Source organism: Eschrichtius robustus, chromosome 16 (assembly GCF_028021215.1).
Source record: "Eschrichtius robustus isolate mEscRob2 chromosome 16, mEscRob2.pri, whole genome shotgun sequence".
Classification (NCBI taxonomy): Eukaryota; Metazoa; Chordata; class Mammalia; order Artiodactyla; family Eschrichtiidae; genus Eschrichtius; species Eschrichtius robustus.
Genome location: NC_090839.1, coordinates 469,679 through 496,093, shown reverse-complemented (window position 1 = coordinate 496,093; position 26,415 = coordinate 469,679). Strand labels below are relative to the sequence as shown.

At 65.7% G+C, this 26,415-nt stretch overlaps 2 protein-coding genes across 5 annotated transcripts; one reads left to right on the top strand and one right to left on the bottom strand.

The window, feature by feature from the left end:
- Window positions 1-1,305: 1,305 nt before the first annotated feature.
- On the top strand, window positions 1,306-26,083 carry TCEA2 (transcription elongation factor A2). 4 transcript variants are annotated; one of them, XM_068565602.1, is made up of 10 exons: window positions 1,306-1,324; window positions 21,241-21,303; window positions 21,615-21,720; window positions 22,665-22,755; window positions 23,826-23,956; window positions 24,192-24,248; window positions 24,607-24,761; window positions 24,831-24,977; window positions 25,577-25,648; window positions 25,865-26,083. In XM_068565602.1, exons 2-10 carry the CDS (start codon window positions 21,250-21,252, stop codon window positions 25,871-25,873), a joined length of 822 nt encoding a protein of 273 aa, XP_068421703.1. In that variant the 5' UTR covers window positions 1,306-1,324; window positions 21,241-21,249; the 3' UTR covers window positions 25,874-26,083. The 4 variants fall into 4 exon arrangements, with proteins under 4 accessions (XP_068421703.1, XP_068421702.1, XP_068421700.1 ...); XM_068565601.1 differs by lacking the exon at window positions 1,306-1,324 and adding an exon at window positions 1,456-1,543; XM_068565599.1 differs by lacking the exon at window positions 1,306-1,324 and adding an exon at window positions 18,114-18,336.
- On the bottom strand, window positions 6,322-8,098 carry SOX18 (SRY-box transcription factor 18). The gene is made up of 2 exons (XM_068524539.1): window positions 7,741-8,098; window positions 6,322-7,601 (listed from the first exon to the last, which is right to left on the bottom strand). The coding sequence occupies exons 1-2, from the start codon at window positions 8,096-8,098 to the stop codon at window positions 6,790-6,792; spliced, it is 1,170 nt and encodes a 389-aa protein (XP_068380640.1). The 3' UTR covers window positions 6,322-6,789.
- Window positions 26,084-26,415: the final 332 nt, after the last annotated feature.

Genomic DNA, 26,415 nt, shown 5'->3' with positions numbered 1-26,415 from the left:
AGAGATGGAAAGAGACTCAACGGTGAGGACAGAGCCACTGGCCACGGGTCACGGCGCCACAGAGGGCAGAGTGTAGGCGGTGTGACCCGGTGGATGGGCCCCGCCTGTCGTGGGCTCGAGGTATCTGCCAGGCCCCAGTGCCCTGCCTTCCCTGCCAAGGCCCCGGGCATGTGGCCTGAGCCTGGTTCTTCCCCCATAAAACACTCTTTCTGGGGCACACACGTGGTGGGGTTGGGGCCTGCACCCCGTGGTGTCCTGTCCTACACGCGTGCCTTCTCAGCTGCTTCCCCGGGGCGGAGTGGGGGGAGTGGGCGCTGGGACCCAGGGGGAGGGGCTGTGCCGGGGTGGCAGACACTGGCCAGGGAGCCAGACCGCCCATGTGCAGCGCTGCAAGGAGGGGCCAGGCAGGCTTTGAAGGGTAGTCCGGGTCCCACGGCCTTCCCAGACTGGGAGCCTTTGAAAGAACATCTGGAACACGGGCGACAGGCAAACGAGTCTCTGGATTCAGAAAACCAAAAACGTGACCCCAACTGTGCCACTTGTGTGTCCCCCGCCCCCGCCCACAGGCCCCTCTCTCTCCCGACCCCCACTTCCCACCTCTGCCCCTCCTCAGGCTGCCAACAGACTGCAGGGGTGGGGTCCGTGCCAACCTCGAGCACTGGTCCTTCTGAGGGCGGCAGAGCGCCTTTGCCCTGCCTGGGGCCCACTCATGGGCCCCAGCGGCACCTCCCCCGTGTCCCCTCCCCGACTGGCCGCCACCCCCAGCCCAGCTGAGCACCAGGAGGCGGTGGGAGGTTGTGGGGAAAGACGGGTGCCCGCCATGCCAGGCCCTGAACAGACACACCTCCGCGTTCGCGGAGCCAGGGCTCTGGGACAGGACGTGAGTCGGCCGGACCCTGCATCTGGCGCTGGGTGCCGCGAAGGCGCGGAGGAAACACCTGCAGCAGACCTGAGGGCCCTCGGGCTCTTGCCTGTGAGCCTGAGTGTGGGGTCCCTGCCTGCAGGTGTGCGCGGAGGCGCCGTTCCAGTCGTGGTTGACGCGGAAACACACGCGGCCCCCCACTCCAGGAAGCAAAGCACATACTCATGGGGCGGGGGGGAGGGAGTGCCAGGTGTTGGAGCCCATTGTCCCTGCCAGTGGCCTACGGGACCCTGGGGGGCGCCCAGGGACAGTCCCCATCCTGCCCCCTCCCCAGGAAAAGAGACCCAGCTTTGTAAACACAGAAACAACCATCGGCGCGCGCCGTCCCCCCGCCCCAGCCCAAGAGTTAAAGCCCGGAAGAAGCAGCAGGGAGCCCGCACCTGCAGGGCAAAGCGAGTCCTCGTAAGGGGGGAAACGGGGTGGTCAGGGCCTGGGGTGGGGTGGGGCGGGGCGGGCCAGTGTGCGTTGTGGGGAGGTGGGGCGTCCTGCGGTTGGACACCGGCCCCTGGGTCCCCGGGCTGGAGGGGCACAGCCTGGCCCAGCGAAGTCCTGTCGCCTCCCTCCATGGCCCAGTTGTGACAGTTGTGGCTCGGTGGTAAGGCGGCCAGGGCCCCCCGCCAGGTGAGCAGGCCTGTCCTCCGGCCGCCCCCACGTCCCCTGCCCGGCCGGCGCGGGGCGTGAGGCCAGGGGTCCGGCTGGGGCCCGAGATAAGCGCCGCGCCCGCCGCCGCTTCCTGCGTTTCCTTCCAGCGCCGCCGCCGCCGCGGGCCGCTTCCTGTTTTCTCGCGCGGGCGGGCGGGCGGGGGCGTGGGGCAGGGGGCTGGGGTCGTGGGGGAATGGCGCGGGGGCATGGGAGAGGGGTCCTGGGGGATGGGCCGGGTTGTGCTGGCCAGAGCAGGACGGGGGCGTGGGTCGGGGGCGTGGAAGGTAAGGCAGAGGGTGGGGAGCCCTGCCGGGCTTCCCTGGGAGGCTGGGTGCTTGTGCAGAGGTAGAGGGGGTGGAAGGAAGCGGAGTGGGCTGTGTCCTGAAACACAAAGAGGAGGAACACTGGTGCTCCCATCCCTCCTCCTCCCCAGTCCCGGGCCAGGAACTCCCACACGCTTGGCCAAAACCCACTGTGGACTGGACTGGAGCCTGCTCCTGGGGGCCCCTCCCCAAGCCTGGGGCAGGAGTGGGGGTGGGTGGGCTGGGTGGAGGGTTGAGTCTTGCTTGTGAGCGCCCAGTTGGGATTGGAGATCAGCTGCTCTGGAGCCCCCCCTTTGGGGGTAGCTGCTCTAGCATATGATTTTTTTTTTTTTTTTAATTGGAGTATAATTGCTTCAGAATGTCCTGTTAGTTTCTGCTGTACAGTGAAGTGAATCAGCGCTATGTATACCTACATCCCCTCCCTCTTGGACCTCCCTCCCACCCCCACCCCCCATCCCACCCATCTAGGTCGTCACAGAGCACCGAGCTGAGCTCCCTGTGCTGTACAGCAGGTTCCCACTGGCTTTCTATTTTACACATGGTAGTGTATTTATGTCAAACCTAATCTCCCAATTCGTCCCACCCTCCCCTACCCGCCCTGTGTCCACGTGTCCGTTCTCTACCTCTACATCTCTATTCCTGCCCTGCAAATAGGTTCATCTGTACAATTTTTCTAGATTCCACATATGCGTTAATATACGCTATTTGTTTTTCTCTTTCGGGCTTACTTCACTCTGTATGACAGGCTCTAGCTCCATCCACGTCTCTACAAATGACCCAATTTCATTCCTTTTTTATGGCTGAGTAATATTCCATTGTATATACGTACCACATCTTCTTTGTCCATTGTCCTGGCTATTGTAAATAGTGCTGCAATGAACATTGGGGTACATGTGTCCTTTTGAATTATGGTTTTCTCAGGGTCATTTACCCAGCATATGAATTTGAGGTAATCTACTTGTTCAGACTTGGTCATTAGAGACACACACTTATGTTACTTTACTGAAAACACATCCACATAAAACCTTGCACACGAATGTTCATAGCATCAGTAATCACAGTAGCCAAAACATGGAAACAACCTCAATGTCCATCAGCTGATGAAGAGATAAAGAGACTGTGTTCCATCCATACAATGGAATATTATACAGCCTTAAAAAGGAATGAAGTATTGATTCAAATTACAACATGGATGAACCTCGAAGACTCAGTGCTCAGTGAGAGAAGCCAGACTCAAAAGGCCACTTATTGTGTGATTCTACTTACATGGAAAGTCCAGAATAGGCAAGTCTACAGAGACAGAGAGCAGATTAGTGTTTCCCAGGAGCTGGGAGCAAGGAGGATGGGAAGTGACAGCTAGTGGGGACGAGGTTCTTTTGGGGTGATGGAAAAGTGCTGAAGTTAGTGATCATAGTTATACCACCCTGTGAATAGATTAAAAACCACTGAGTTGTCCCCTTAGAAGTGTCTGTAGCTGTTGGAGGCTGACAGCTGAGCAGCTGGAATGTCTAGCGTATTTGTCCATCAAGTGGACAGTTAAGTTCCTCTTCGCCTGCCCAGCCTGGCCTTGTTGGGGGCGGGTGTGTGAGCACAGCTTTGCTCCTGGTGTGGTGTGTGGCTGGTTGTGTATGGGGTGTTCCTGAAGGTGTTGAGGTGATGATCGTGCCTACTGAGGAGAGGGGTGCACCTTACCTGCTCTTCCCCCCCCCCCCCACCTCCTCCTGTGGGCGGCTTGCTGGGGAGGGTTCCACACCTCGGCTCAGGTCACCCCCGGGCTAGGCTGGGTCCTGGGTGTGGGAGCTGTGGCTTAGGCCAGGCCGGGCTGCTAGAACTTCCCGCCAGGAGCTAGGTCGCCTGGGTCTGTTCCTGGCGGGCCTGACTCAGCGGGAGCTGGGGGTGGGGACTTCCCTTCTCTGACCTTAGGGGAAGCAGGTGGGTGGAGCCGGTGGGGGGGTGCTTGGAGGAGGGGAAGCCTGACCCAGGGCTGGAACCACCCAGGCCCTGGAGCTGTGGTCCTGCCTAGGAGGGCTGCCCAGCCTGCCCTGGGTCCCTTGGGAGGGCCCCAGGCATGGTGCCCACCTGAGGCACTCCCTGAAAACAGCTGCCCTCCGTGTGTGTGTGTGTGTGTGTGTGTGTGTGTGTGTGTATGTGTGTCCCCAGTCCTGATTCTGCTCCTGAATGCCCCCAGCCCCTGGCTCCAGGGACTTGGTCCAAATTGGGACCCCCGGACCCCCCCATGCCCCCCTTCTGGCATCCCACCCTGGCACTGAGGGAGGGTCTTCTGGGGAGCAAGCTACTCGGCCCTTCCCCACTTGGGCAGCGGGGCCTGTGCCACCCCAGGCACCTTGGGGCCCCCATCCTCCTGCCTCCGAGGGTGGGGTGAGGAGGACGTTAGAAAACTGTTCCACGTACAAGAGAGACAGCCTTGCCTGCCCGTCTGCAGCCTCTCTCTGTGTGTGTCCATGGCTGTCTCTGGGGTGGGGCACAGGTGAGGCGATGCCTGGGCCCGGGCAGGGGGGCCCTCCGAGGGGCTTGTCACCTGGCTCTAGGCGGTAGGAGAGGCTGGGCTGGTCTTCCCTTCCCCCCGGCCCTGGCCAGGGGGTGGGGGGAGGAGATGGGAGGGTCCGCCCCTCAGGGGGTGGCAGGAGGCAGAGGCTGCTGGACTCTGGCGGCTATGGGTCCCCATCCGTACAGAGGCCATCCCCACGGGGGCGGGGGGGGGGGGGGGGCGCACCTTGGCCCTGCTAACCCAGGGCTCCAGTGGGTGGGTCACCTGTCCCCCTACCAGGGGCAGGCCCAGAGTGGGAGTCAGGGGCCATGAGAGCTGGGTGTGCACACTCATGGGTGACGTGAGCCTTCGTGCGTGAGCCCAGGACTCAGCATTGGTGTCTCAGAGCTCCCTCCGCCATGACAGATGCGGCTGGACTGGACCACCCTTGTCGCTTAGGGCCTCATTCCCTGCCTCCTTCCTGTGTACCAGCACTGTCCTTGGTGTCCTGGGGGCCATTTCTGTTTGTGCCTCGACCCGCCCAGGACTCCTCTCTCCACCTCCGAATCCATCTCCTGCCCTCCTCAGCTTGTCTTTCTCTGTCCCTTTGTCTTTGAGGTTTCTGGGCCCTGCTCACTATGAGGTGGGTGTGGGGGCCCAGGTGTCGCTCCCCGACTCCACCCACCGAGGTGTGGGGCTCATTCCAGCTAACAGAGAGGTGATGTCCCCGTGCCTCTCAGAGGCAGGACACCTGTAAGAACAGCCCCACACCCTGTTCACCTCTGCACACATGCTCAGGCAGCAGACCCACGTGCACGGACACCCAGGCTGACACACAGACACACGCATGCGCACACAGAGTCTCAGACACCCCGGGTGTCACACACAGTCATCCTCACGGAGGGTCCCGTCGAGTCACATGGTCACACTGTCACAGCATCACAGCCATGCTCGGAGCACGTGCACACACTTGCTCACACGCACTCATACACACGCAGTTGGATTCAGGCTCACGGCAGCCACACGGCAGCGCACGTCATCAGAAGATGCCCACGCCCCAGGGCGCACGCACTACATCAGAGTTGTCAGAGGTCAGCGGGACGCCCCCCCATATGCTACTGGGGCAGCACAGGCCAGGGGGACACACGACCTCTCGTCTTGGCTGGGAAGACCCGTCAGACCCTGGGAAGGGCGTGAGTGTGTAGACGCCTCACTTCAGGACCCGGTCCCAGGAGAGAAGAATCGCCCAAGATGATTGTTGCCAACTTTCCCTGAACCCGTGGGCTCCCCAGTGAGGGGGCGCTAGTGGAACCAAGGAAGCCGTGTGGAAAGAGGGTGTCCGGTCCTGCTGGGAGAGGGCCCAAGGCTACTGTGATGGGTTCCAGAGGTGGAGGCTTGAGACGTGAGGCCTGAGCTCCCCTGCTCTGGTCATTGACCGCGTGTCACTGGTAGAGCCCACACATGTCACCCTGGCAAGCAGTGTGGATTTGTCATGGTGCTGCCCTCTGGGGACACTGGGTTGAGAGAGAATGACGGATGGGAGTCCCAGGATGTCATGTCTGCAGACAGGCGTCAACCCCACCAGCCTCCTTCAGAGAGGGGCGCTGTCCTGGGCACTCACACTGGGCTTGAAGGAAGTTGTTTTCAGGATGAGATGAGGATGGTGAAACCCGGGTGAGGGTGTGGAGGGAATTTCTGGGTGTAGTCTGACCGCGATGAGGCTTGAGTTAAAATGGGGGTTGGGGGGGGTGGAGAGCTGGCAGGGTGGGGAGTGCCCACACCCCCTGCCTCCCATCGGCTGTCTGGGGTAGTGTCCTGGAAGGGTGGAGAAGTGCAGGCTGTGGAGCCCAGCTGCGAATCAGGTTCCCTGGACTTCGGAGGGAAGGGCACGCCCAGGACCCTGGGGGGAACTGCTCCCCCACCCCCAGCGACCACAGACGCGGGAGTTCCGAGGAAAGGAGAGGCACTTTATTGTGGCCTCGCCTGGGGCACCCAGCTCCCGGCTCCTCCTTTACAGCAAACGAACGTTGTTTAAAGAGCCCTTGCTACATTGGCGCTTTGCATCACTGAAACCCCTTGCAAGAAAAAGTTTAAAAGTTTACTTAAAAATTAAATATATTGTTTCATGTATATAAAAAAGGCAAAGTAAAAAATACAGCCTAGTTCTAGAAAATACACGGCAAGAAAAGGATTAGGCGCTTCAAAAACTTAGCCCTGGCAGGGCCAGCCCACACGTCCTAGGCCTGGGCTTCCCGGCCAAGCCCCGGGACGTGTGGTGACCGCCCCGTAGGGGCGCCCTCCGCCCGGCCAAGCCCCGGCGTTGCCGGTTCCTGCGGGGCTATGACGAGTAGCGGCAACTCCGCCTGCGAGAGAGACAGAGCGGTGACACGGTGACACGCGGCGCCCCGGGCGGCCTAGCCGGAGATGCAGGCGCTGTAGTAGACGGCGGAGCTGGCGTCGGACAGCGCGGCGAGCAGGCTGCCCTCCTCCGGGCAGGACATGGCTCGCGGGCCCAGCTTGGCCAGCGCCACGTGGTACGGGAGCCCGGCGGCGTCGGGGCGAGTCCGGCCGCAGTTGAGGTACTGGTCGAACTCGGTCAGGTCCACGTCGCCCCACAGGTCGGCGGCGGGCCCCAGCGGCTCGGCGCCCTCCAGCGGCGGGGCCTCGGGCGGCGGCGACAGCGGGCCGGGGTAGGGGCCCGGGCCGGGCACACCCGGGGCGCCGTAGTAGAGGCCGCAGAGCGGCGCGGCGGGGGCGGGCGCGGTCCTGAGCGCCTCGGCCGGGGGCGCCCCGAAGCAGCCGCCCGGGTCCCGGGGCAGCTCGGCGGGGCCGTAGGGCGCACGGAAGGCCCGCAGCGCGCAGTCCTCGGGCGCCGCGGGCGGAGGGAAGAAGGCGGCCTCGCCTGCCTCCAGGCCGTCCAGCGGCGAGCGCTCGGGCGTGGGCAGCCCCAGGCCGTCGAAATCGGCGCCCAGCGGCGGCAGCTCGCGGAAGGCCCGGGCCGGGCCGGTGGCCGCGGGAAAGGGCTCGGGCGGCGGCGGCGGCGGCGGCGGCGCCAAGCCTGGGAGCAGGAGGCCGGGCTCCAGACGCCGGGCCTTGCGCGCCTGCTTCTTGCGGCGCGGCCGGTACTTGTAGTTGGGGTGGTCGCGCAGGTGCTGCACGCGCAGCCGCTCCGCCTCCTCCACAAAGGGCCGCTTCTCCGCCGGGCTCAGCTCCTTCCACGCCTTGCCTGCGGGCGGCGGGCGCGGGTCAGCCGGGTGCCGTCGGGCGGGGGACCGCCGAGCTCCGCGAGCGCCCTGGCGTGAGGTCCCCGCGCGCCCCGCCCGCCCGCCCCCCCACGCCCCCGCCCGCGCCCGGCGGCCACTCACCCAGCATCTTGCTGAGCACCGCGTTGTGCAGGTCTGGGTTCTGCTGCGCCAGCCGCTTGCGCTCGTCCTTCGCCCACACCATGAAGGCGTTCATGGGCCGCCGGATGCGCGACTCGTCGGCCGCCTGGCGCTCCCCGCGGCCGGCCGGGCTGAGGCCATAGCGCCCCGGCTCGGGGCTGCGCGGCGGGCTGCGTGGCGGGCTGGGCGGCGAGGCGGGCGCGGCGGGCGCGGCGGGCGCGGCGGGGGCGGTGGGGAGGCCGCGCGGCTCAGCGGCGGCCCCGGGGCCCGGAGCCCATGCACAGTCGCGGCGGGCGGGCGGGTCGTCCTGTGCGCCGTAGCCGGGCGGCGATCTCTGCATTCCAGCTGGGCGCGGCCTGGGCGGAACGGAGCGCGGGAGCGCGGAGGGTGGGCAGCGGGCACGTCGGGGTCGGACGCGTGGGGCGGGTGGGCGGCGGTAGGGACGGCGGTGGCCTCGCGCCGGGTGGGCGCCCAGATATAGCGGCGCGGGGCCAATGGGCGGCGTGGCGGACGGGACGGGGCGGGGCGGGGCGGGGCGGGGCGGGCCCGGGCCGCCCCCTCCGCCCGGGGGCTCCCTTTCTCCTCGGCCCGGTCGGATTCCGCCTCCTCTGCGCGGCGCCCCCCGCACCCTCTGAAGGAGAGACCCCCCCCACCTCCCCGAGTGGGAGAGGGTGGCTGATGTGACCCGAAGCTTGGCAGGGGGCGTCCTCTTGGGGGCTGTCAGGCTTTCAGAGACGAACCCACACACACAAAGAGTCAGACCCCCCGGGGAGGAACTGGGGAAGGCTGCCTTCCCAACCAGAGGCTGGCTCCAAGGGAAGGGCGCCTAGGGAAAAGCAACTTGTGTCTTGGGGGAGCTGCTCTGGATAACCCCGGGGCATCATGCTCGCCCACCCTCCACCCACACGTGGAACTTGCAGCGCTGGGGGCTTGGAGCCCCTCCGCCACCCCAGGCCTGTGCATGGGGTTAAAGGAGAAGATGGTCTCCGTGTCCCCCACCCCACTCCCAAACCGAGTGGGAACCGGGCCAGCCGCAGCTGAGTACCGGGAGGGAGAGGGTAGATGCCCCGGACCCATAGCAGAGCCGGAGGGGAGGGGTCCAGAGTGGGTGGAGCCCCGGGCCTCATCCCCCTCCCCCGGGCCTGATGGGACCAGTAGTAGCTGGTTACCCAGCGGGCCAGACCAGCGCTGCAGCAAGAGAATGAGGCTGGACCTCGAGTTGGGGCAGGTGGGGCGAAGAGGGGCCCTCCCCTGGGCCATCAGACCCCAGAGGGTTTCCAGAGGAGCTTCTAGCCTCCTTGCAGTCCCCTCCCACCCCATCAGGAGGGGTTCTGGGCTCCAGACATTGAGGGGTCTCCCCCAGGGCAGGCTCCCTCCCCGCCCCTCCTGCTGAGGGTGGTTCTCTTGGGGCTGGCATGAGTTTTCCCTCCTGCACATCCATTCGCCGCTTGGGAGCTCTGTAGCCCCACTACCACATCAGGAGCCCCACCCCATGTGCTGGGAGCTCCACGGTGCGTGCGTGACCATAGGTGTCGGTGACCCTGGGTCTGTGTGGCGTGCGTGACCATAGGTGTCGGTGACCCTGGGTCTGTGTGGCCGGAGCTTCTGGGTCCTCTGTCCCTGGTAGTCCCTCTAGGCCACAGTCAGTGCTTATGAGTGGGGCGGGTCCCCTGTGGGTCCGACAGCTCCCCCCAACGGCTGCTCCTGAGCTGTCCTGGGGAGAGGCCAGCGCGCCCACAGGGGTCCTCTGAGGGCCGTTGGGCGTGCACCCTGTCCCCAGGGCAGGTTCTGTGGTGTAGGGCTGGGTGGCTCAGACTGGTTTCCAGATCTCCCAGGCCCTGGCACCTACTTCATGGCCCCTCACCCCATGCTGGGGCACTGGGGATAGTCCAGGTGGGTCCTCTTGGGTCTCAGGGGAAGACTGGCTTTTCCTGGGAGGCAGGCAAGAACGGGGGGCCTGGGGGTGGACGGGTGCACAGCCCCTCCCAGTGGTGCCAGCTCGCCTTTGACCAGTGTGGGTGGGTGGACTGGGCAGCCTGCAGGGGTTGAGGGGGGAGACGTGTGAGGAGGACTCCAGGCTGAAGGATGGGTCCAAGGGGCCAGCACTCGGCAGAGGTGGCCTCTCCCTGCAGCCTTCTGGGTGTGATCTAGGGTCACCAGGGCCTGCCTCAGCCTGGGCAGCCGTGGGTCTGGGATGATCGTCACTGGGCTTGGGAAGGAGGCTTCCCGCTTCCTCTACTGTAGCGCCCTACCTTGGGACGGACTTTGGGTTCCCCTAGGGGCCCTGCCTGGCCCCGTGCAGCCCCTGACAGCTGAGTTGCTCAAGCTGCTGGGAGCGCAGTGGCCACAGTGCCCGCCCCCCAGGGCGGCTGCTTCTTCTGGCGCCAGCCAGCGACCCTCCCTCTTGGCTGGGCTGCGGAACTCAGGTGTCCGGCTGTCACGTCCTGTGGGCCAGGGCTGGGCAAGGCAAGGGGGGCGTCTCCTGGGGTAACCACCCACCTCCTGGGGGTCAGGCTACCCTTCCCTGTGTGCTGCCCGGCAGGCACAAGGACGGTGGCTCCGGCCCATGGTCCAGTTGGGAAGACAGAGGGGTGGGAGCTGCAGTCAGGGTGGCCCTGACCTTGGAGCCTCAGGGCTGGGGGTACTCCCTGGGGCTGTAGGGGGGCCGGCGTGGGTGTGGCCAGTTGTGCATCTGAGGGGTGTGTCTGTGCATCTGTATGTGGTCTGTGTGTTCGTGTCTGTCTGCCTGGGTGTGGGGGTGAGGCTGGACTCTGCCGTGGGGAGATGGGGCCCCGCGGGGAGTAGAGTGGAGGTTTGGCCCTGGACACCCACCAAGGGAGGGGTTCCCCAAGACTTCTCTGGCTACCAAACTGTGGCCCCTGATCCATCCACAGTCTGGGGGCGTTCCTACGTCTCCAGGACCCCCCTCAGGCTGGCCTGGTCCAGGTCTGCTGCCGCCCACCCTTGGGGGGGCCCTGTCTGCAGCCCGCATCTCCCCAGACAGAAGGTGGGAGGGAGAGCAAGCTTGCTCTGTGAGCGGGGGCTGGCCTGGGCGTCCAGGGGACACTGCCTTCCTGTCCCTCCGCCCACTCCCTCCCTCAGCCTGGACTGGACCCCTAGGCTCTGGTTGAAGCCTGCAAGGGATGCTGGGTAATCCCCTCGGTGGCTCTGAGTGGGGGCTTGGCTGGGTCCTGGGGGTGGCGGACCTCCCAGGCGCTGCTGCCCGGGGCATAGACCTCACAGGCTCCCAGCCACCCGGGCCTGGCTGCTGCAGGAGCCGCGGGGCTGGGACCAGTTACTGAGTCCCGAGGGGCAGGACCCTCCTGCTCCCAGAGGGCGGGGGTGGGGTCCCCGTCAGACGCCCATCCAGGTGGAGAGGGCTCTGGTCTCCTGACACCCCGGCTTTGGAGCCAGGCCGCCCACTTCAGACCCTTCCTTGTGGTCCTAGAGACCAGGGCTCCAGGACTGGCCCGGATCCTCCGGCTTGTCCTTGAGGCTGCCCCAAAGGCTGGAGGCGGGTGGGGATGGGGGTGGCTTCTGGGGAGGCCACCCGATGGCCTAGAACCAAGTGGGCACACGCCCAGCGGCAGGCCTGATCCTGGTGGACCCTGGGGCTCAGGCCTGGGGCTGTAGGCTCACGCCACCCATGCTTTCCTGCTCGGTCCTGGGGTGCTGGGCCCAGTGTGCAGAGGGCCACGGGGGTACGAGGGAGCTGGCACGGTGCTCACGCTTGCAGGGCGGTGCTCTCAGGAGTGCTGGGGTCAGTGCATGGTTTGCCACCGTCGTGGGACCTGGGAGTCCCAGAAGAGCTGGGCGCTGTGGGAACTAGGGTGTCGGTGTGCTCGTCGGGGTGCCCCGTGGGCATCTTGGGCGCGTGGAGAGAATGGCGCCATTGCAGGTCTCAGGGCTGTTGCGCAGGGGTTGGGCCCGCCCCTGAGTGCTTTGGGCCAGCAGGAACAAATGGGTGGGGGGGCTTCTCTGGGTTGAAGGGGCCTGTGGGTGGAGGGGGCACTGAATGCAGTGTGTGTGAGGAGGACCCCGTGACGGTGGCTTCAGGGGGGCAGGCGGGCTGTGGGCAGTTGGGTTAGGTCACTTTTGCGGGTGTCCCAGGTGTCGGGGTCTTGAAGAGGCATTTCCAAACGCCGGGCTGCTGTGCTGGAGGGGAGTTGGGGTGCTGAGCCCGGCGAGCCCGGGGGCATCGGGGCCATGCTCATCACTCAGCGACCTGCGTCCTGTGTGGGCCCCGCTTGGTGCTCAGCGGGGGCTCCGTGGGAACCCGGGGGCAGGGGGCCCAGGCCCCTCTTGGTTTCCACGGCAACAGCAGGGAGGAGCCAGGAAACACCAGCTCAGGAAGGAAGGCCGCAGCTGAGAGGAGGGAGAGGAGGGCCAGCCTGATTGAGCAGGCGCCAGACACTCTGTCTGTCCAGTTGTCCGGCCCAGCTGGCCAGCCAGGCCCAGTGTTCCTGTCTTTGGCTCCACCACCATGCCGCTCAGTCCGGGCCCCGGGCAGCCTCTGGGAAGGCTGTCTTTGCTCAGACCTCGGTGACCCCGGCCCAGGTTCTCCAGGAATGGTGCCCTGGTCCCCCTCAGGGGAGGTGGGGCAGAGATGGGGCTCTCTGTGTGTGCTGCTTGGGGGACTGTGTGTTGACACACTTGCGTATCCCGGGCTCCCACCCCGACTGCCCTGCCCTGGGCTGGCCTGGCTCCTCTTCTCTCCTACTGGGCTCTGGTGACAGTTCTCGTTTGCCCTGGGAAGCATGGAAAGAAGGGGTAGAGCCCCCCAGGTGGTCGGTCACTGGCCCACGGGGCCTGGTGGGCACGGCAGCTGTGAGTTTCTTTTCGGCTGATGCCCTGGCTTTGGTGACAAATGGCTTTGATGGTCCAACCGGTTGGGGCTGCCAACTGGCCGGGGGGCAGGCCTGTGTTCTTGGGGACCATCTACCCCTTCTTGCTCAGGGGCAGGAGCCATCCATTCATCCATCCATCGATTGGTTATCGACCCCACCGTGGGTCAGGCCCTGTTCCAGGAGATAGGGATTTAGCAGCGCAACAAAACAGCCCCTAAGCCCTGCTTGTGGGGAGTTTCCGCTCTGTTGGAGAGGGAGCCGATCAACAAATCCACAAACAAGTCAGAATCCGGAGCGCCAGGCTGTGGAGGAGAGAGGGCTATGTCGGGGTGCTCACTGCCTGCCCATTCAGGAGGTGACTGTGGAGCCAACCCTGAAGGAAACACGTGAAAGCAATGAGGGGACACGTGGGGAAGAGTCTTCTATGCAGAGGAAACAGCACATGCAAAGGCCCTGGGGCAGGGACCTGTGCTGGAGAGGGGACCAGGGGCTGTGTGGGGCCTGGGAGGGTCTCGCTTTCTTATCTGAAGGAGACTTGGTGGCTTGGGAGGGTTTTGAGCAGAGGAGGGGTGTGATCTGGTTTAGCTTTCCACAGCTGCTGTGTGGAGATGGGCCTGTGCAGGCAGAAGGACGGACTCACCAACTCACCACTGGGAGAGAAGGGCAGGGGTCTGCTGTGGGAGTGGGGCTGGCCAAGGCCACCTCCCAAGGCCTGGCTCCTCGGCCCGCAGTCTGCCTCTCCCAGGAGTTTCCTCTGTCTCTCTCCACCAGGGCAGGGCTGGTGTGCCTGGACCGCTAGGAGGCACTGCCTTGGGGACCCCTGTGAGTCAGACCCCCCTGCTTTCACCGGAGCCCCTGACCCTGCGGCTGCTGGGGCCCCTGTGGAGGGGGAGGGTGGAGTGGCCGCCAGGCTGTCGGGCTGGCAGGGCAGGGAGGGCGGTGTTTCTGGGAATTGTGTGGGGGAAGCGCATTGTTAGAGCGAGCCTGGAGCAGGCTGCCAGGGCCGGCTGCTGCTGGCCTCTGGGGGATGCCTCCTGCCTCCCCCAAAGTTCTGCCTCTGGGGGAGGGAGCTGGGCCTGGGCCAAGGCTGTGGGCTGGGCTGGGGACTTTCCGCGAGAGGCTGCTGGGGGCAGCGGTTCTTCCCATTCTGCAGACTGGGAGACCGAGGCCCAGAGAGGGGGCGGCTGGATGGCAGAGCCGAGATATGCACTGGCACATGGGACAGGGGACTCGTGCTGGACTTGGTCCCTGGTCACTGCCCTGCCTGAGCTCAGAGGCCGGGATCGGAGGGAGGCCTGGATGGGGTTGGCTGGGGTCCGAGCTCCACTGAGCCCCTGTGGTGGGGGACTGCAGCCCCCGGGGTGGGCTGGAGGGTCTGATGAAATAGGGTACGGAAACAGCTGGGTGCCTGGGTCGGGGGAGAGCTGCCGACAGGGTGACAGGGGAGGGGTGGGGGCTTCCGGGGCTGAGAGATCTCCCTGCCCCACCCCCGTGGCCATGGGGAGGGGGAGAGCGGTCTCCGTGTGAGTTTGGCAGCACTGGCCTTCCCACCGAGGCCCCTGCCCCAGCCAGAAGGGAAGCACAGATTCGACCTGCTGGGGTCATGGCCGGCTTTGGGCGGCAAGTGGTGGGGGACACAAATAGAAAAATAAATGGCCTGAGCTTCCGATGTTTCCGTGCACTGAGGACGGAGGACGGGGGAGGGGCAGGCCTCTGGGCCAAAGGTGCAGCCCGTCCCTTGGGGGATGGACCCTGGACGTGTTGTTGGGATGTCCCCAGACCCCTGTCAGGGCTGTGTCTGCCCCCTCAGAGCCCCCAGGACAGGGCCAGGCTCCCTACAGAGCAGGACTCCTGAGGGCAGACCCATGTATCTCTCGCCATAAAGGGGCCAAGCGTGGAAGACCCCTGCAGGAGGGGACACAAGCCCTAAGGGGGAGCTGGGGGGTCAGCCCCAGGGTGGGGGCAGGAACAGGGCTTCTACCAGGCGCTTCCCTGGGGACCATCGCGGGGACGGAGGGAGGCCCCCTGGCGGTGGGCTGGTGGGGTGTCCAGGAGGGCATCCTGGAGTAAGGCGGCTGGGTGGGTCTGGGAAGGTGAGCTCGTCTGTCCCCCACCCTTGGGGGCTCTGTCCCTGCTCCTTGCTGATTCCTCTTCACCTCTGACCTCTAATCAGGAGCCCTGCCCCCACCCCACCCCTGCTCATGGCTCACAGTCTCCAGACACGGCCTGGCACCTCCTTGTTGGGTGCCCCTGGCCCTCAACTCTCCGTGCCCCACTCCTGCTCCTCCTGGGCCCATCTCAGGAGGAAGTGGAGGGGCTGGGGGTCCTAGGGAGAGGGCCCCACCTGATTCTAGGAAAGTCTGTGTGTCAGGCCTGCAGCCCGGAGTAGCAGGCAAGCTGGTCCCGAGCTGGCCTCTCACGGGGTGGGGGGTGGGTGTTTTGGGGGCTCCCCTGCTTGGGGGTGGCCAGAAGGTGAAGGTGTAAGTTCTTCCCAGCTCCCCCCAGGGTGCCACGTTCCTTCCGTTACCCAGTAGGTGTCTGGGGGCTGGGATGCAGCAGAGGGTGGAACTCAGGCCTGGTTCTTCTGGCCGAGCAGCCCGGGGAGACAGACGTCCCACAGCCCCTGTGCGTGTGTGCGTGTGATTTGTACCATGCCCGGCGTGCACGCACGTGGGCAGCTTCACGCGTCCCCCACGTGACCCGGGCGGTATGCTGACTCCCCGGGTGCAGCAAGGAGGACACGGGCTCTGGAGCCCCGGTAAGCACGCTGTTGTGGGCACAGCCAGGCTCGCGGTCCTGGTGTCACCCTGCAGGCACAGCTTTCTGAGGGCACGGGAGGGTCTGGGGGCCCAGGCAGCTTGTTGGGGGAACGTTCCTTGGAGGAAGAAGTTCTCAAGGTTGGGTAGGGTCCGAGGGGTCTTGGGTGGGCCGTGACTGACCTGAGCAAGGTTCTGGGGGTTGTGAATTCATGAGGGGCCCTGGGACCGGGGACTTCTAAGGTGGGGAGTTGGGGGTTTCGGGGTTGGTCAGTCAGTGCTACCCTGGCCACGGTGGGACCCACCGACAGACCCCACACGTGAGGGTCACCCTCCAGGACTAACCACAGCCCCACCCGGGCTGCTTCGAGGTTGTGGCTAGAACCCACTGGACCTCTTGGGGGGTGGGGAGGGTGGTGGCCACCTGGCCCGCAGGCCGTCTGTGGCTCACTCCTGCCACCTAGCGGCCTCTGCTCATTGTGGGACCTGCAGGACACAAGGCGGGTCACCCGGGCCGGACCCTGCGTGGGGGTGGCTTCCACGTGGGACTGCACCGTGTCAGGGCTCAGAGCTCCCGTGATGGGGCGAAGGGCCGTGGTCCGCAGGTCCCCAGCTGGGAAGCACCCTGCCTCCCCTGCCACGCACCCCCGCCTGCCCGTCCACTCCCCCTTCCCCACCACATGCCCTGCCCGGGCCAGGCTCCCCAGGCTGGGCCCTCCTGCCGCAGGACGCCCCACCTCCTGGCCACTCTTCTCGAGCGCCGTGGCGTCTTGGTCTCCCTTTGTGTGCAGCCTTGGTGGCCTTAGTCGAGAGCTTCTGGGACATGTCAGGCTCCTGACGAACTGTCTCTGTGGCCCTTGCCGGAAGCTCCAGAGGTAGAGACCACCTGGCCTCTCATGAACGAGGACGAGGGCCTGAGGTGGGCGGTCTGGGTTTCCCACTGGCCGAGCCGGGGCAGGGCCCTGGTGCTCAGCTGACAGCCCCTCCTCGCCTCCCTGTCCTCGCTCTGGTGCCACATCGCGGGGCAGCGCACAAAGTAAGCCCATGGGGTTACCATGGAAACCAATTACACTGAAACACAGTTACCAAATTATTTTCTAAACTGTGTGATACGGAACCTAAGTGCTTCTTTATCGCTGCAGCTCCCGACAGCAGTGGGCCTCGGCAGGACGCTGGGGTATCAGCAGGATGGCTGTGACACAAAGTGGCTCTAGTTTGTGCTGTGGTCAGTCCCAGCCCTGCTGCGACACGTGGTTCACTGCTTCATTCGTAACTGAAGGGACAATACGTGTCCCCTAGAGAGCAATGCAGAGGCGACCGGGAGTCTTTCCCACCAGTCTTTCTGCCAGGGGGTTGGTTCCTGACCCGCAGGTTGACACCCTGTCCTATTCTCCCTCCCCCCCGACCCAGTCCCCCTCCTCAGCTCCCAGACCTGCCCTGTCTCCATCTCTGCCCCCTGCCCCAAGTTGGTCCCTGTCCTGCGGCCGCCTCTGTCCCTCTTGGCAGCTTGGATACGGTCACGGGGGCTGGGGTACAAACTCTGCATCCTTGGAATACAGTCCCCAAGCCCCTGCCCTCCTCTGTGTGCCCAATGTTCAGTGTCTACCCGGCTGGCTGGGGGCCGGTGCCTCTGCCACTTGAGGAGAAAGGACAAAACCCTAGGGCCCCACCCCTGGGGGACAAGGGGCAGGGCCCTTCCTTCTTAACCAGCTTCTAGGTCATGCTTTATTAGAGTCCCTGTGGCTTGAAACATCCAACCCAGTCCCACACATAGAAGCCTCCCTCACTCAAAGCCAGGACAGAGGAGGCTGCGCAGCTAGGCCTCCCCAACAGACAAAGTTAAGCTGATTCGAGGACTGACAGGAGGGAATTCCTCCTCCAAGCACCACGACAGGGCATCCTGAGATGCTGAGCTCAGCCATGGCTTCTGACAAAGGCTGGAGCACAGGGGAGAGCGTGTCAACCACACGGGCAGCATGCAGCAAAGCACTCAGCCTCTCCCCTCTGGAGTGGGCGGATGTATCTCCGAGAAACCTCAAAGCAGCTTCCGGTCCCTAAGATTACAGTCAGAAAGGTGAGGATCAGGAGAGGCCTCCCAGAAGCATCACCTGGGCTGTCAAGAAGGGCTCGTGCCAGACAGTCCAACCCTGGCGGAGGCACCAGTTGAGGCAGGGTGTGGGCCATCAGCACAGCCCCCGGGAGTAGGTCACTGTTACGGAGCCAGCCTCGAGGCCAGTCCCCATCTGATTTCTCCGCAGGGCAAAGGAGGACAAAGTGCTGGGGGTTGGGGGTGGGCATGCAGAAACCCCGGAAAACCAGCCTGAGGACACCCCCCCTTGACCATGCCCCGAGGGTCCCCGAGGCCACAATCCCGGCCGGAGCGCTCAGGAGGTCGGGCAGCGGCCCCGGGACAGCGGAAGGTGGCGGAGGAGGGCTCATGGGGCGGGGAGAGGGGACGGACCTCAGCGTGCCTTTGCGTCCCTGCGCAGTCGGACCCTGGCCGCCCCCGCGAGGTGTTGGGAGGAAAGCGCGGGCTCGGCGCCGCGGCCCCCACGCACGGCCGCGCCCTACGCTGCCGCAGCGCCCTCCGCCGGCTAACCGGTCCACAGGCGGCTGCCCGCGGAAGGACTACACTTCCTAGGATGCCCTGCGCGCCCCCTGGCTCCTGGGAGTTGTGGTCCGGGGCAGGGCGGGCGCGCGCGTGGCGGGCGGGCGTGAGAACTACGTGTCCCAAGATGCAGCGCGGTGCCGCGGGGGCCGGGGGTTTGAACGGAGGGTCTCCCGCCCGTGGCGGGGCTGCGTCTGCTGCGGCGGGTGCGGGAGGCTGCGGCGGCCGGGGCCGGGGTCCGGGTCGGGAGGCCGAGGCTGGCGCGGCGGGCGCTGGGGGCGGTGCCCCCGAGGCGATGATGGGCAAGGAGGAGGAGATTGCGCGGATCGCCCGGAGGCTGGACAAGATGGTGACCAAGAAGAGCGCGGTGAGGGGCGCGGGCCGCCAGGACCCCGGGACCCCCGCCCCGCCGAGCCCCCGCCGAGCCTGCCGAGCCCCCGTCAGGGCCGCGGCGACCACCCGAGGGGCAGGACGAGACTCCGCCCCGGGAGAGACTCCCGGGACACGGGGAGAGCCCCGCCGGAGGCCGAGACCCCCGCCCTGGGCCAGCCCTGCCCTTCATCTCGCACCCACGGCAGAGGCCGCGATCCGGTCTGGACCTTGTCCCGGGAGCCAACCGCTCTGGACTCAAACCCCAACTGCCAGACTGAGACCCCGCAGGCCTGGGATCCGCCCGCTTCCTCCCCTCACTCCGGAGCCCCTCGGGTGCCCGGGCTGGTGGAGACCCTCCTCGGCCCAGTCCCTCCAGGCCCTGCGGAAGCCCCGGCCCGTGCAGCCCTGACTGGCCGCCCCGCCCTCCTCGCCTTCCTCCTCCCCAGCCTGGGCATCCTCGAAGTCCCCCAGAACTCCCCGCCGAGCCCCATCCCCGACTCAGAGCCCTCTGTCCCACCCTAGGTCTCCCACACCCATTCTCCGCCTTCAAGAGTTTGGAGTGTGAGATTGGACCCCCTTTTCCCCTGGAGCTACAGCGCCTCCCCTACCTCTGCCTGGCCTGGGGTTTGCGGCCCCCATCGTCTCATTTTCACTGGCCAATCGGCCAGAGGCCTTTCTTGTCTGGGAGGCCCTTTTTTTTTCGTTGTCTGTTCAGCCCCCCAAGAACCAGGTTGCCCTAATAAATCCTTTCCCTTCTTTAGCCAGGGCTCAGCCAGCAGCTACTGGGGAGTGCGTAGATGCGTAGGCACCCTTGGGAAAGAGCCCTAGGAAGCCCCCAGCCTGGCCTGGGAATACGCGGGCGCAGGACTCCCCCTGACCCCCGCGACCAGCTGTGCTCACTCTGCGGCCGGCTTCTGTCGTCCCTCGGCCAGTGAGCCTTTGGGGAAGGCTGTGCCCGGTCTCGGGCTGGTGGTGGTGGTGGTAGGGGTGGACAGCACATGGGGCTTCAGTTTCAGGCCCCTCTCAACTTTGGACCTTGGTGATCTGGGTATCCTCGCAGGAAGCATCTTTGGTGGGTGGTACCTGCCTCTAGGGGGTGGAGAGGAGTCCTGCTGGCTCCCTGAGAGGCTCAATAAACGCGACCTGCTCTCTCCCCAGACTGAGCTCCTGGGGCGGGCCGAGTGGTGGTGGGGGCCGTGAGGGAGGCTCAGCTGGGGTCTTGAGATGCCTGCCCAACCACCCCAGGGCTGTGTGCCTGCACTGGTGGTTTGGGGGTGACTTTTGGGCTGAGCATGGTTGAGTCTGGGTCTTTGGACAGGGTTCTCCCCCCCGGGGCTGGGAAGGGGGCTGGCTCCCACGCTTTCATTCATCCATCAAGCAGCAGCCGCCTGCCCCAAACCCTGCATGATGTTCACACCCCGGGGAGGCTGTGGGCAGCATGGAGCAGGGATGTGGGAACATCTCTGGCTGTTTCCAGAGATGACCAGAGAAAGAAGCTGCTTCCCCTCTGAAGGAGACAAAACAAATGCCCCCCAGGTGGGGGCAGAGATGGGCTACGGAACCCGCGGAGGGCTGGGTCGGGCCAGGCAGGACTGGGGGAGGGGGCATCTAGCTGGAGCACCGCATGGATGGAAGCCCAGGGGAGAATGAGGAGGGGGGACAGGTGTGGACTGGGAAGGGGGCTAGGGGGCTTGGGGTGCCATGGAGTGGGGAGTGAGAGCTAGCAGAGGCTCCTGGTGGGTCCCAGCACCTTTGAGGCCCCTTGGGGGAGTTGGGGGCCGTGACTGGGAATCACGCTTAAGCCCCTCTGGTCCGGAGGCCACAGAAAGCTGGCGTTCTGCAGCCCGGGGCTCCGTTTTGGGGAAGATGATCGATCGCAGAGTGGCTCTGTGCCCTCGGTTCTGGTGCCCATCTGTCCCCTCTGAGGAGCTGACTACAGGGCTGGACTCTGTAGCCCAAGGGGCAGGGCCTGCGGGCGTGATGAGGGGGAGGCAGCAGCCTGAGCAGAGATGCCGTCCAGATCAGGGATGGGACAGGTTCTGCCCCTCCCACGGCCAGGCTGCAGGACATCTGAGGCTGTCACCCCTTGGATGGCTGCCTCCTTCATGTCGTGAGAGAGACACGCACACGTGAAACCACACCGGTGGGTTCCGCGAGCCTTCTGTGGAGGAAGGCAACGCAGGGAGCGGATGGGGTGGTGCCAGGCTGCTTGCCGTCTTCAGCGGGAGAGGCCTCACTGAGAATGTGTCATTTGCACAAAGCTCTGGAGGGAGAGTGGGGCAGGCGTGTCGCTGGCAGTGGGAGCAGCAGGGGCAGAGGTCCCAGGGCGGGCAGCTCGGCCCCCTGAGGGGCCCTGGGGAGCTTTGTCTGCTGTGGAGCCATGTGGCCCTTGTGTGTGCGGCTGTGAGGAAGCAGATGCGGGCAGGGGTGCCGGGCAGAGCAGGGAGACGGGGCTCTGTCACAGCCGTCCAGGCGAGGTGACGCGGCTGGAGGGAGTGAGCAGGGGGTGTGGGGTGCACATGAGGGGAGCAGAGGCCCCTGAGGGCTTGGCCCCAGCAGGCGGCACTGAGGAGAGGCGGCCTGAGCCACGTGGGCGTGGGCGGGGGATGTGGGACCGGGCAGGTGCGGGCACTCCTGGGGCTGCGCCTCCACCTGGTGCAGCGCCCCTGCTGGGGAGGGGCTTCGGCCCTTCCCCCTGACGGCCCTCAGGGGGCCCTGGGCTGGGGTTAAGTGCACAGCTGCTTCCCCTCTCATGCCTGCCTTCCCTGGGCATCTGACCCCAGGTGGATCTGCAAACTGTCACTGCCTTGTGTTCCCCCAACCCTCGTGTGTGGGAGGAGCTGAGCTTGCCCACTGAGACCTCAAAGTCGTTCACGAGGGTCCTCCCTTCTCCTTCCAGGATGGAGCCATGGACCTGCTGCGGGAGCTGAAGGCCATGCCCGTCACGCTGCACCTGCTGCAGGTAGGGCCCTGTGTGCCCCCCCAGCTCCCAGGCACCTGGCAGAGCTTCCTGCCCCCCACCCCGGCCCTTGGTTGGCGTGAGTCCCTGCCCCTGAGGAGACTGTCCCTTGCCTTTCTCTGATGCTCCAAGAGACAGAGAGGGGCGTTCAAGGAAAATCCACTGCGTCCCTCACCGAGCTTCCCGCAGATGGGGCAGTAACCGTCAGGAGGGCATCCCTCCCCTCGCTGGTCCCCAGCCTGCCCTGTGGGAGTCACCGAGGGTCTGTGGGGAGGGTCTGACCGCTGCCCCCAACCTGGCCGCTTGCCTTGCAGTCCACCCGCGTCGGCATGTCCGTCAACGCCCTGCGGAAGCAGAGCTCGGACGAGGAGGTCGTCACGCTGGCCAAGTCTCTCATCAAGTCCTGGAAAAAGCTCCTGGGTGCGGGTCAGGCAGCCTAGGCTGAGCGTGGGGGCAGGGGGCACCCACGACGCGCTGGCCCTTCGCAGACTGTGCTGTTCCCGAGCCAGGGCCACCTGGGGCCCAGTCCCGGCAGCACGGGCTCAGGCTGGGAGGAGAGGGGCTCCACGAGGAGCAAGGGGAAGAGTAGAGGGGAGGGGGCTGCGCTGAGCCCTGGAGGGGGACCTGGCAGAGCTGGGGGAGGTCGCCCGGGGGAAGAGTCAGAGGGCAGGGGGCAGCTCCGGACGTGGGGAGGGGAGGGGGCGGGGAGAGGAGGGGGAGGAGGAGGAGGGAGGGGGGTGGGGTTAGGAGGAGGAGGGAGGGGGATCTGGAGCCGCTCAGGGGGAACAGGGGCAGCCTCTTTCTGGGGACAGTGGGGCGACTGGGATGCCACCACTGGACCCTGAGGTTCCCCTCCCTTCCCAGCCCCTCCTGGGCTCTGTCCAAACCCTTGGGAAACAGAGCTGCATGTCCTGGGCTTCTCTCCAGTCCTGCGTGGCTGTTGGGCTTCGTGTTGGACAAGCGTATTTATTCTGGTGGCGTATGGGACGCTTCTCGTCCTGTGGGAAGGTCCCCAGTGCAGGCTGGGACTCACTCGATGGCTCGCTCTGGGGCCTGAGGCCCAGCTGGGGAGTGGCCATGTCCGGCCTGCCTGCGGTGACCAGCCTTTGTCCAAGTCCAAACGTGCCATCCGTGAAGGCCGTCACTCTGGGGGGGATTTCTGTACTCAGGGAGACTTTTCAGGACCTTCCTTGGCTGGGGAGAGAGGACCCCAGTCGTTCGCAGGAAGCTGGGGCTGGGGGCAGGGTCCGATGGCTGGGGCTGTGCCTTGGTGGTGGTCTGCCCCCCTCCCTGGCCCTGCCCTGCCCTGCCCTCCGGGTCTGCCTTCTCCCAGCCAGCCCTCCCTTCTTTCCCCGCACATGTAGATGCTTCAGACGCCAAAGCCAGGGAGCGGAGGAGGGGCGGGCCTCTGCCCACATCGTCCTCCAAGGAGGCCTCCGAGGCCCAGGACCCCAGGTAGCACGTCTGGAAGGCAGACACACCCCCCGCCCATGGCCCCACCTTCTCGGCAGACCAGGGTGCGGATTTCCAGGGGCCCTGGGTGCGGGGGCCGAGGTCATCAGCCCTTTCAGCTCCTTGGGAGGGACTCTCCCCAGGGTCAGCCTCTTGCTGGACATTTTCCCTCCAGAGATGCCTCTGGATCTTTTAGCCCCAAGCATCTGAGGGGGAGGCCCTGTCTGCCGGGCTGCACGGAGCTGACCCACAGCCTGAGCGGGCCTGTGGGAGCCCATCGCCCACACCCCCGGATCCAGGCCCCGGTCCAGGGTCTGGTTCTCGCGGGCTAACTCTGGCTACCCCCGCTGGCCTGGTGTCTCTGGCTGCCGGCCCCTCCCTCCCCGGCGATGCCCCAGGCTGTGGCATGGTGCAGGTTTTGGGGCTACTGAGGCCTCCCTGCTCCTGCCGCCCCAGGGATGGGCTGTGGCTGAGAGGCTGCTTTGCCCTTGACCCCACTGGGCAGCAGTGGCCAAGGGCGAGGGAAAGCTGAGCTTTGGATTCATGGCATGGCCGTGCAGAGACGTGGGCTCATCCGCCCACCTGCACGTGTTATTTTTCCTCCAGGAAGCCGCCTGCTTCCACTGACTTCCGTGGAGGTCACAAGGTCACGAGATGCAGGGGCGTGAGAGGAGGGCCGTGGGTGGACAGAGCCTTGTGGACAGGCAACCCATGGAGGGGGGTGCCCAGACCTACAAAGGGTGGGGCTGCCTGCATAGTGGTACTTGGTCTTGGGTGATCCCTAGTCCCGTCTGCCTCTCCCTGACCTGGCAGTTTGCGTCGGGCAGTGTGGCCCCGTGTTCCAGGTCTCCCTGAGGGTGGGGATCCCGTCTGGAGTGTGTCCCACCCAGTGATCCTCACTGCCTCTGGCCAGACCGCATGGACATGCTGGATCTGACTGCAGATGGGCAGGGTTCTGGGCCGCTGTCAGGGTGGAGCAGACGGGGTCTGGGGGCATCGTGGCTGTGACATTGGCTTTTCTGGGGACCGGCATCTCATGGAGGTGCACGCGGCCCGAGCGGGCCTCTCTCCAGCCGCAAGAGGCCAGAGCTGCCCAGGACGCCATCGACACCCAGGATCACCACGTTTCCTCCGGTGCCGGTCACCTGTGACGCCGTGCGCAACAAGTGTCGCGAGATGCTGACCGCTGCCCTGCAGACGGACCGTGAGTGCCTGGGCCGGGGCCACCCAGCACACCTCGGGGTCCTGGCTCCTGACACACGCTTGAGTCCCAGGTGGCCTGGGCCCTGCCTGCCTGTGGAGGCCTGAGTCCAACCCCGTGCTGCTGACCTTGGGGGCAGGGAGCCGGGGGTCTTTGGGGAGCAGGGAACCTGGATCCCGCGCAGGCTGAGGCATGGGGGGGAGCCAGCAGGGCAGCCGGTCAGGGCTCCTTCTTGCAGATGACCACGTGGCTGTCGGTGCAGACTGCGAGCGCTTGTCGGCCCAGATCGAGGAATATATCCTTTGTGCAGCGGCTCGGGGGCTGGAGTTCTGGAGGACTTGCGGGGCCGGCCAGGCTCAGCTCCCCTCGTGGCCACTGTCCTGCGCCCTCGCCAGGGGGTTGGGCGATCGGTCGGGCTTGCTTGTCTTGACCAGGGGGCTCCTCCCAGACCCTCTGGGGTCTGACCGGGCCTGCGGTGGGCCTGGGTCCCGGGCCTCCAGCCTGCAGTTGGGTCTCAGCCGGGAAAGCGTCAGTGTCGACGGCCCGCTGTGGCTGGCTCTTCCGACACGGCCCCCACGAAAGGCCCTGGCTGACTTGGGGCAGGGGTGGAGGGCAGGGCATCGGCCTCCCTACGGGTCCTTAAACGTCCGCACGCATCTTCCGGGACGTGGGGAACACGGACATGAAGTACAAGAACCGCGTGCGGAGCCGCCTCTCCAACCTCAAGGACGCCAAGAACCCCAGCCTGCGGCGCAATGTGCTGTGCGGCGCCATCACGCCCCAGCAGATCGCCGTGATGACCTCGGAGGTGAGCCCGTGGGGGCGCGGGGGGCTGCCCCTGGGGGGCCGCGGGCTAAGCACGCGCCCCTCGCCCCAGGAGATGGCCAGCGACGAGCTGAAGGAGATCCGCAAGGCCATGACCAAGGAGGCCATCCGCGAGCACCAGATGGCGCGCACGGGCGGCACGCAGACCGACCTGTTCACCTGCGGCAAGTGCAGGAAGAAGAACTGCACCTACACGCAGGTGAGCGTCGGCAGCCCTCCCGGGGCCCCGCCCTCCCCCGGGGCCCCGCCCCTCCTCGGAGCCGCCCATGCCCCTGCTATGCAGGCTGGATCCCCCTTGCGCCTGGACACGTGCGGTGTGAGTGGCGCTGGGACGGGGGTCCGACAACCTAGTCTCCGATGGGGCCGGGAGCTGCGGTCACCCTTGGGGCCTCCCTCTTGCCGAGGACCCCTGCTCCCCAGTAGGCAGTCTCGGGCGGTGGGTCCAGCCCGTCCTGGGGCACTGAAGTTTGGGAGCCCGGCCCCGCTGTGTTGCTGCTGGTGGGAGGATGGGTGTCCGGTGGTGGTAGCAGGACTACACTCAAGAGTCGTGGAGGTGGACGCTGATGTCGGCCCCAGGAGACGTCGGGGGGCCCTGTAAGAGGAAAGCGGTTGGGGCGACTCCAAGGTTGGGGTTGCAGGGCAGCCTCAGCCCAGGTGACGTGAGGCCAGCGCGGCCCGAGGCCATGGGTGGCGGCGCCCCAGGTTGTGACTCCTGGGAAGTCCTGCTCCCTGGGGCCTCCAGCTGCAAGTGACTGAGGCCCTGGGGCTGGGCCCCTCCCACCGTGGCCCTCCCCACAGGTGCAGACCCGCAGCTCCGATGAGCCTATGACCACGTTCGTCGTCTGCAACGAGTGTGGAAACCGCTGGAAGGTAGGTGGGTGAGCCCAGGCCATCCCCAGCCCTGTTCTCTGGAGGTGGGTGTCTCCAGCCTTTGTGGGGTCTGTGGTGTGACTTGGGGGATGGCCATGCCAGTCAGCCCCCTGGGAGCTTTGGAGATGGTGGATGGAGACCCCAGCCCTGCCTCCTGCCCTTTGGGGTCCTGCGGGCCGCACGGCTGGATGGACGCCTCTCACCTGTTTCTTGCAGTTCTGCTGAGCCCTGCGCATGTGTGCCTGCAGCCTTGGGCCACGGCCAGTGCGGGCCATCGCCCTTTCCCCATCCTCTGCCAACAGATACAGCTTGTCTGGAGACCTGCCCTTTGCCCACCTGGCCTTCCTCAGAAGGCAGCACACCCTGCCCCCCACCCTGCCTGCAGCGCACCTTTCTTCCTCTTTCCCCCCAGTTATTAAATGTTTCTTTTTGCCACTGTTTTTTCCCTGGCCCTTGGTCCTGGTGGGCCATGCACAGGCTTGGGCTTCAAGCTGGGTCCCCCATCCCCTCATCTCTGCTTTGATCCCCCCAACCCCCGCCGCTGCGGGGACAGCCCACCTCCCTGGGGTCAGGTGACGCTGAGGCTTGGCCTCGTGGAACAGCACTGGACGGAAGAGCCCGCTGGCTCTCAGAGGGGCCCGAGTGCGCCCGTGGGAGGGGCAGGGCTGGGCACGCATAGCATGAGGATCAGGTGGGGAGGGCCGTGGGCGCACGGAGGAGCCGGGGTCTCACGACCTCTCCAGGCACCGCAGCTCAGGGTCCAGGGA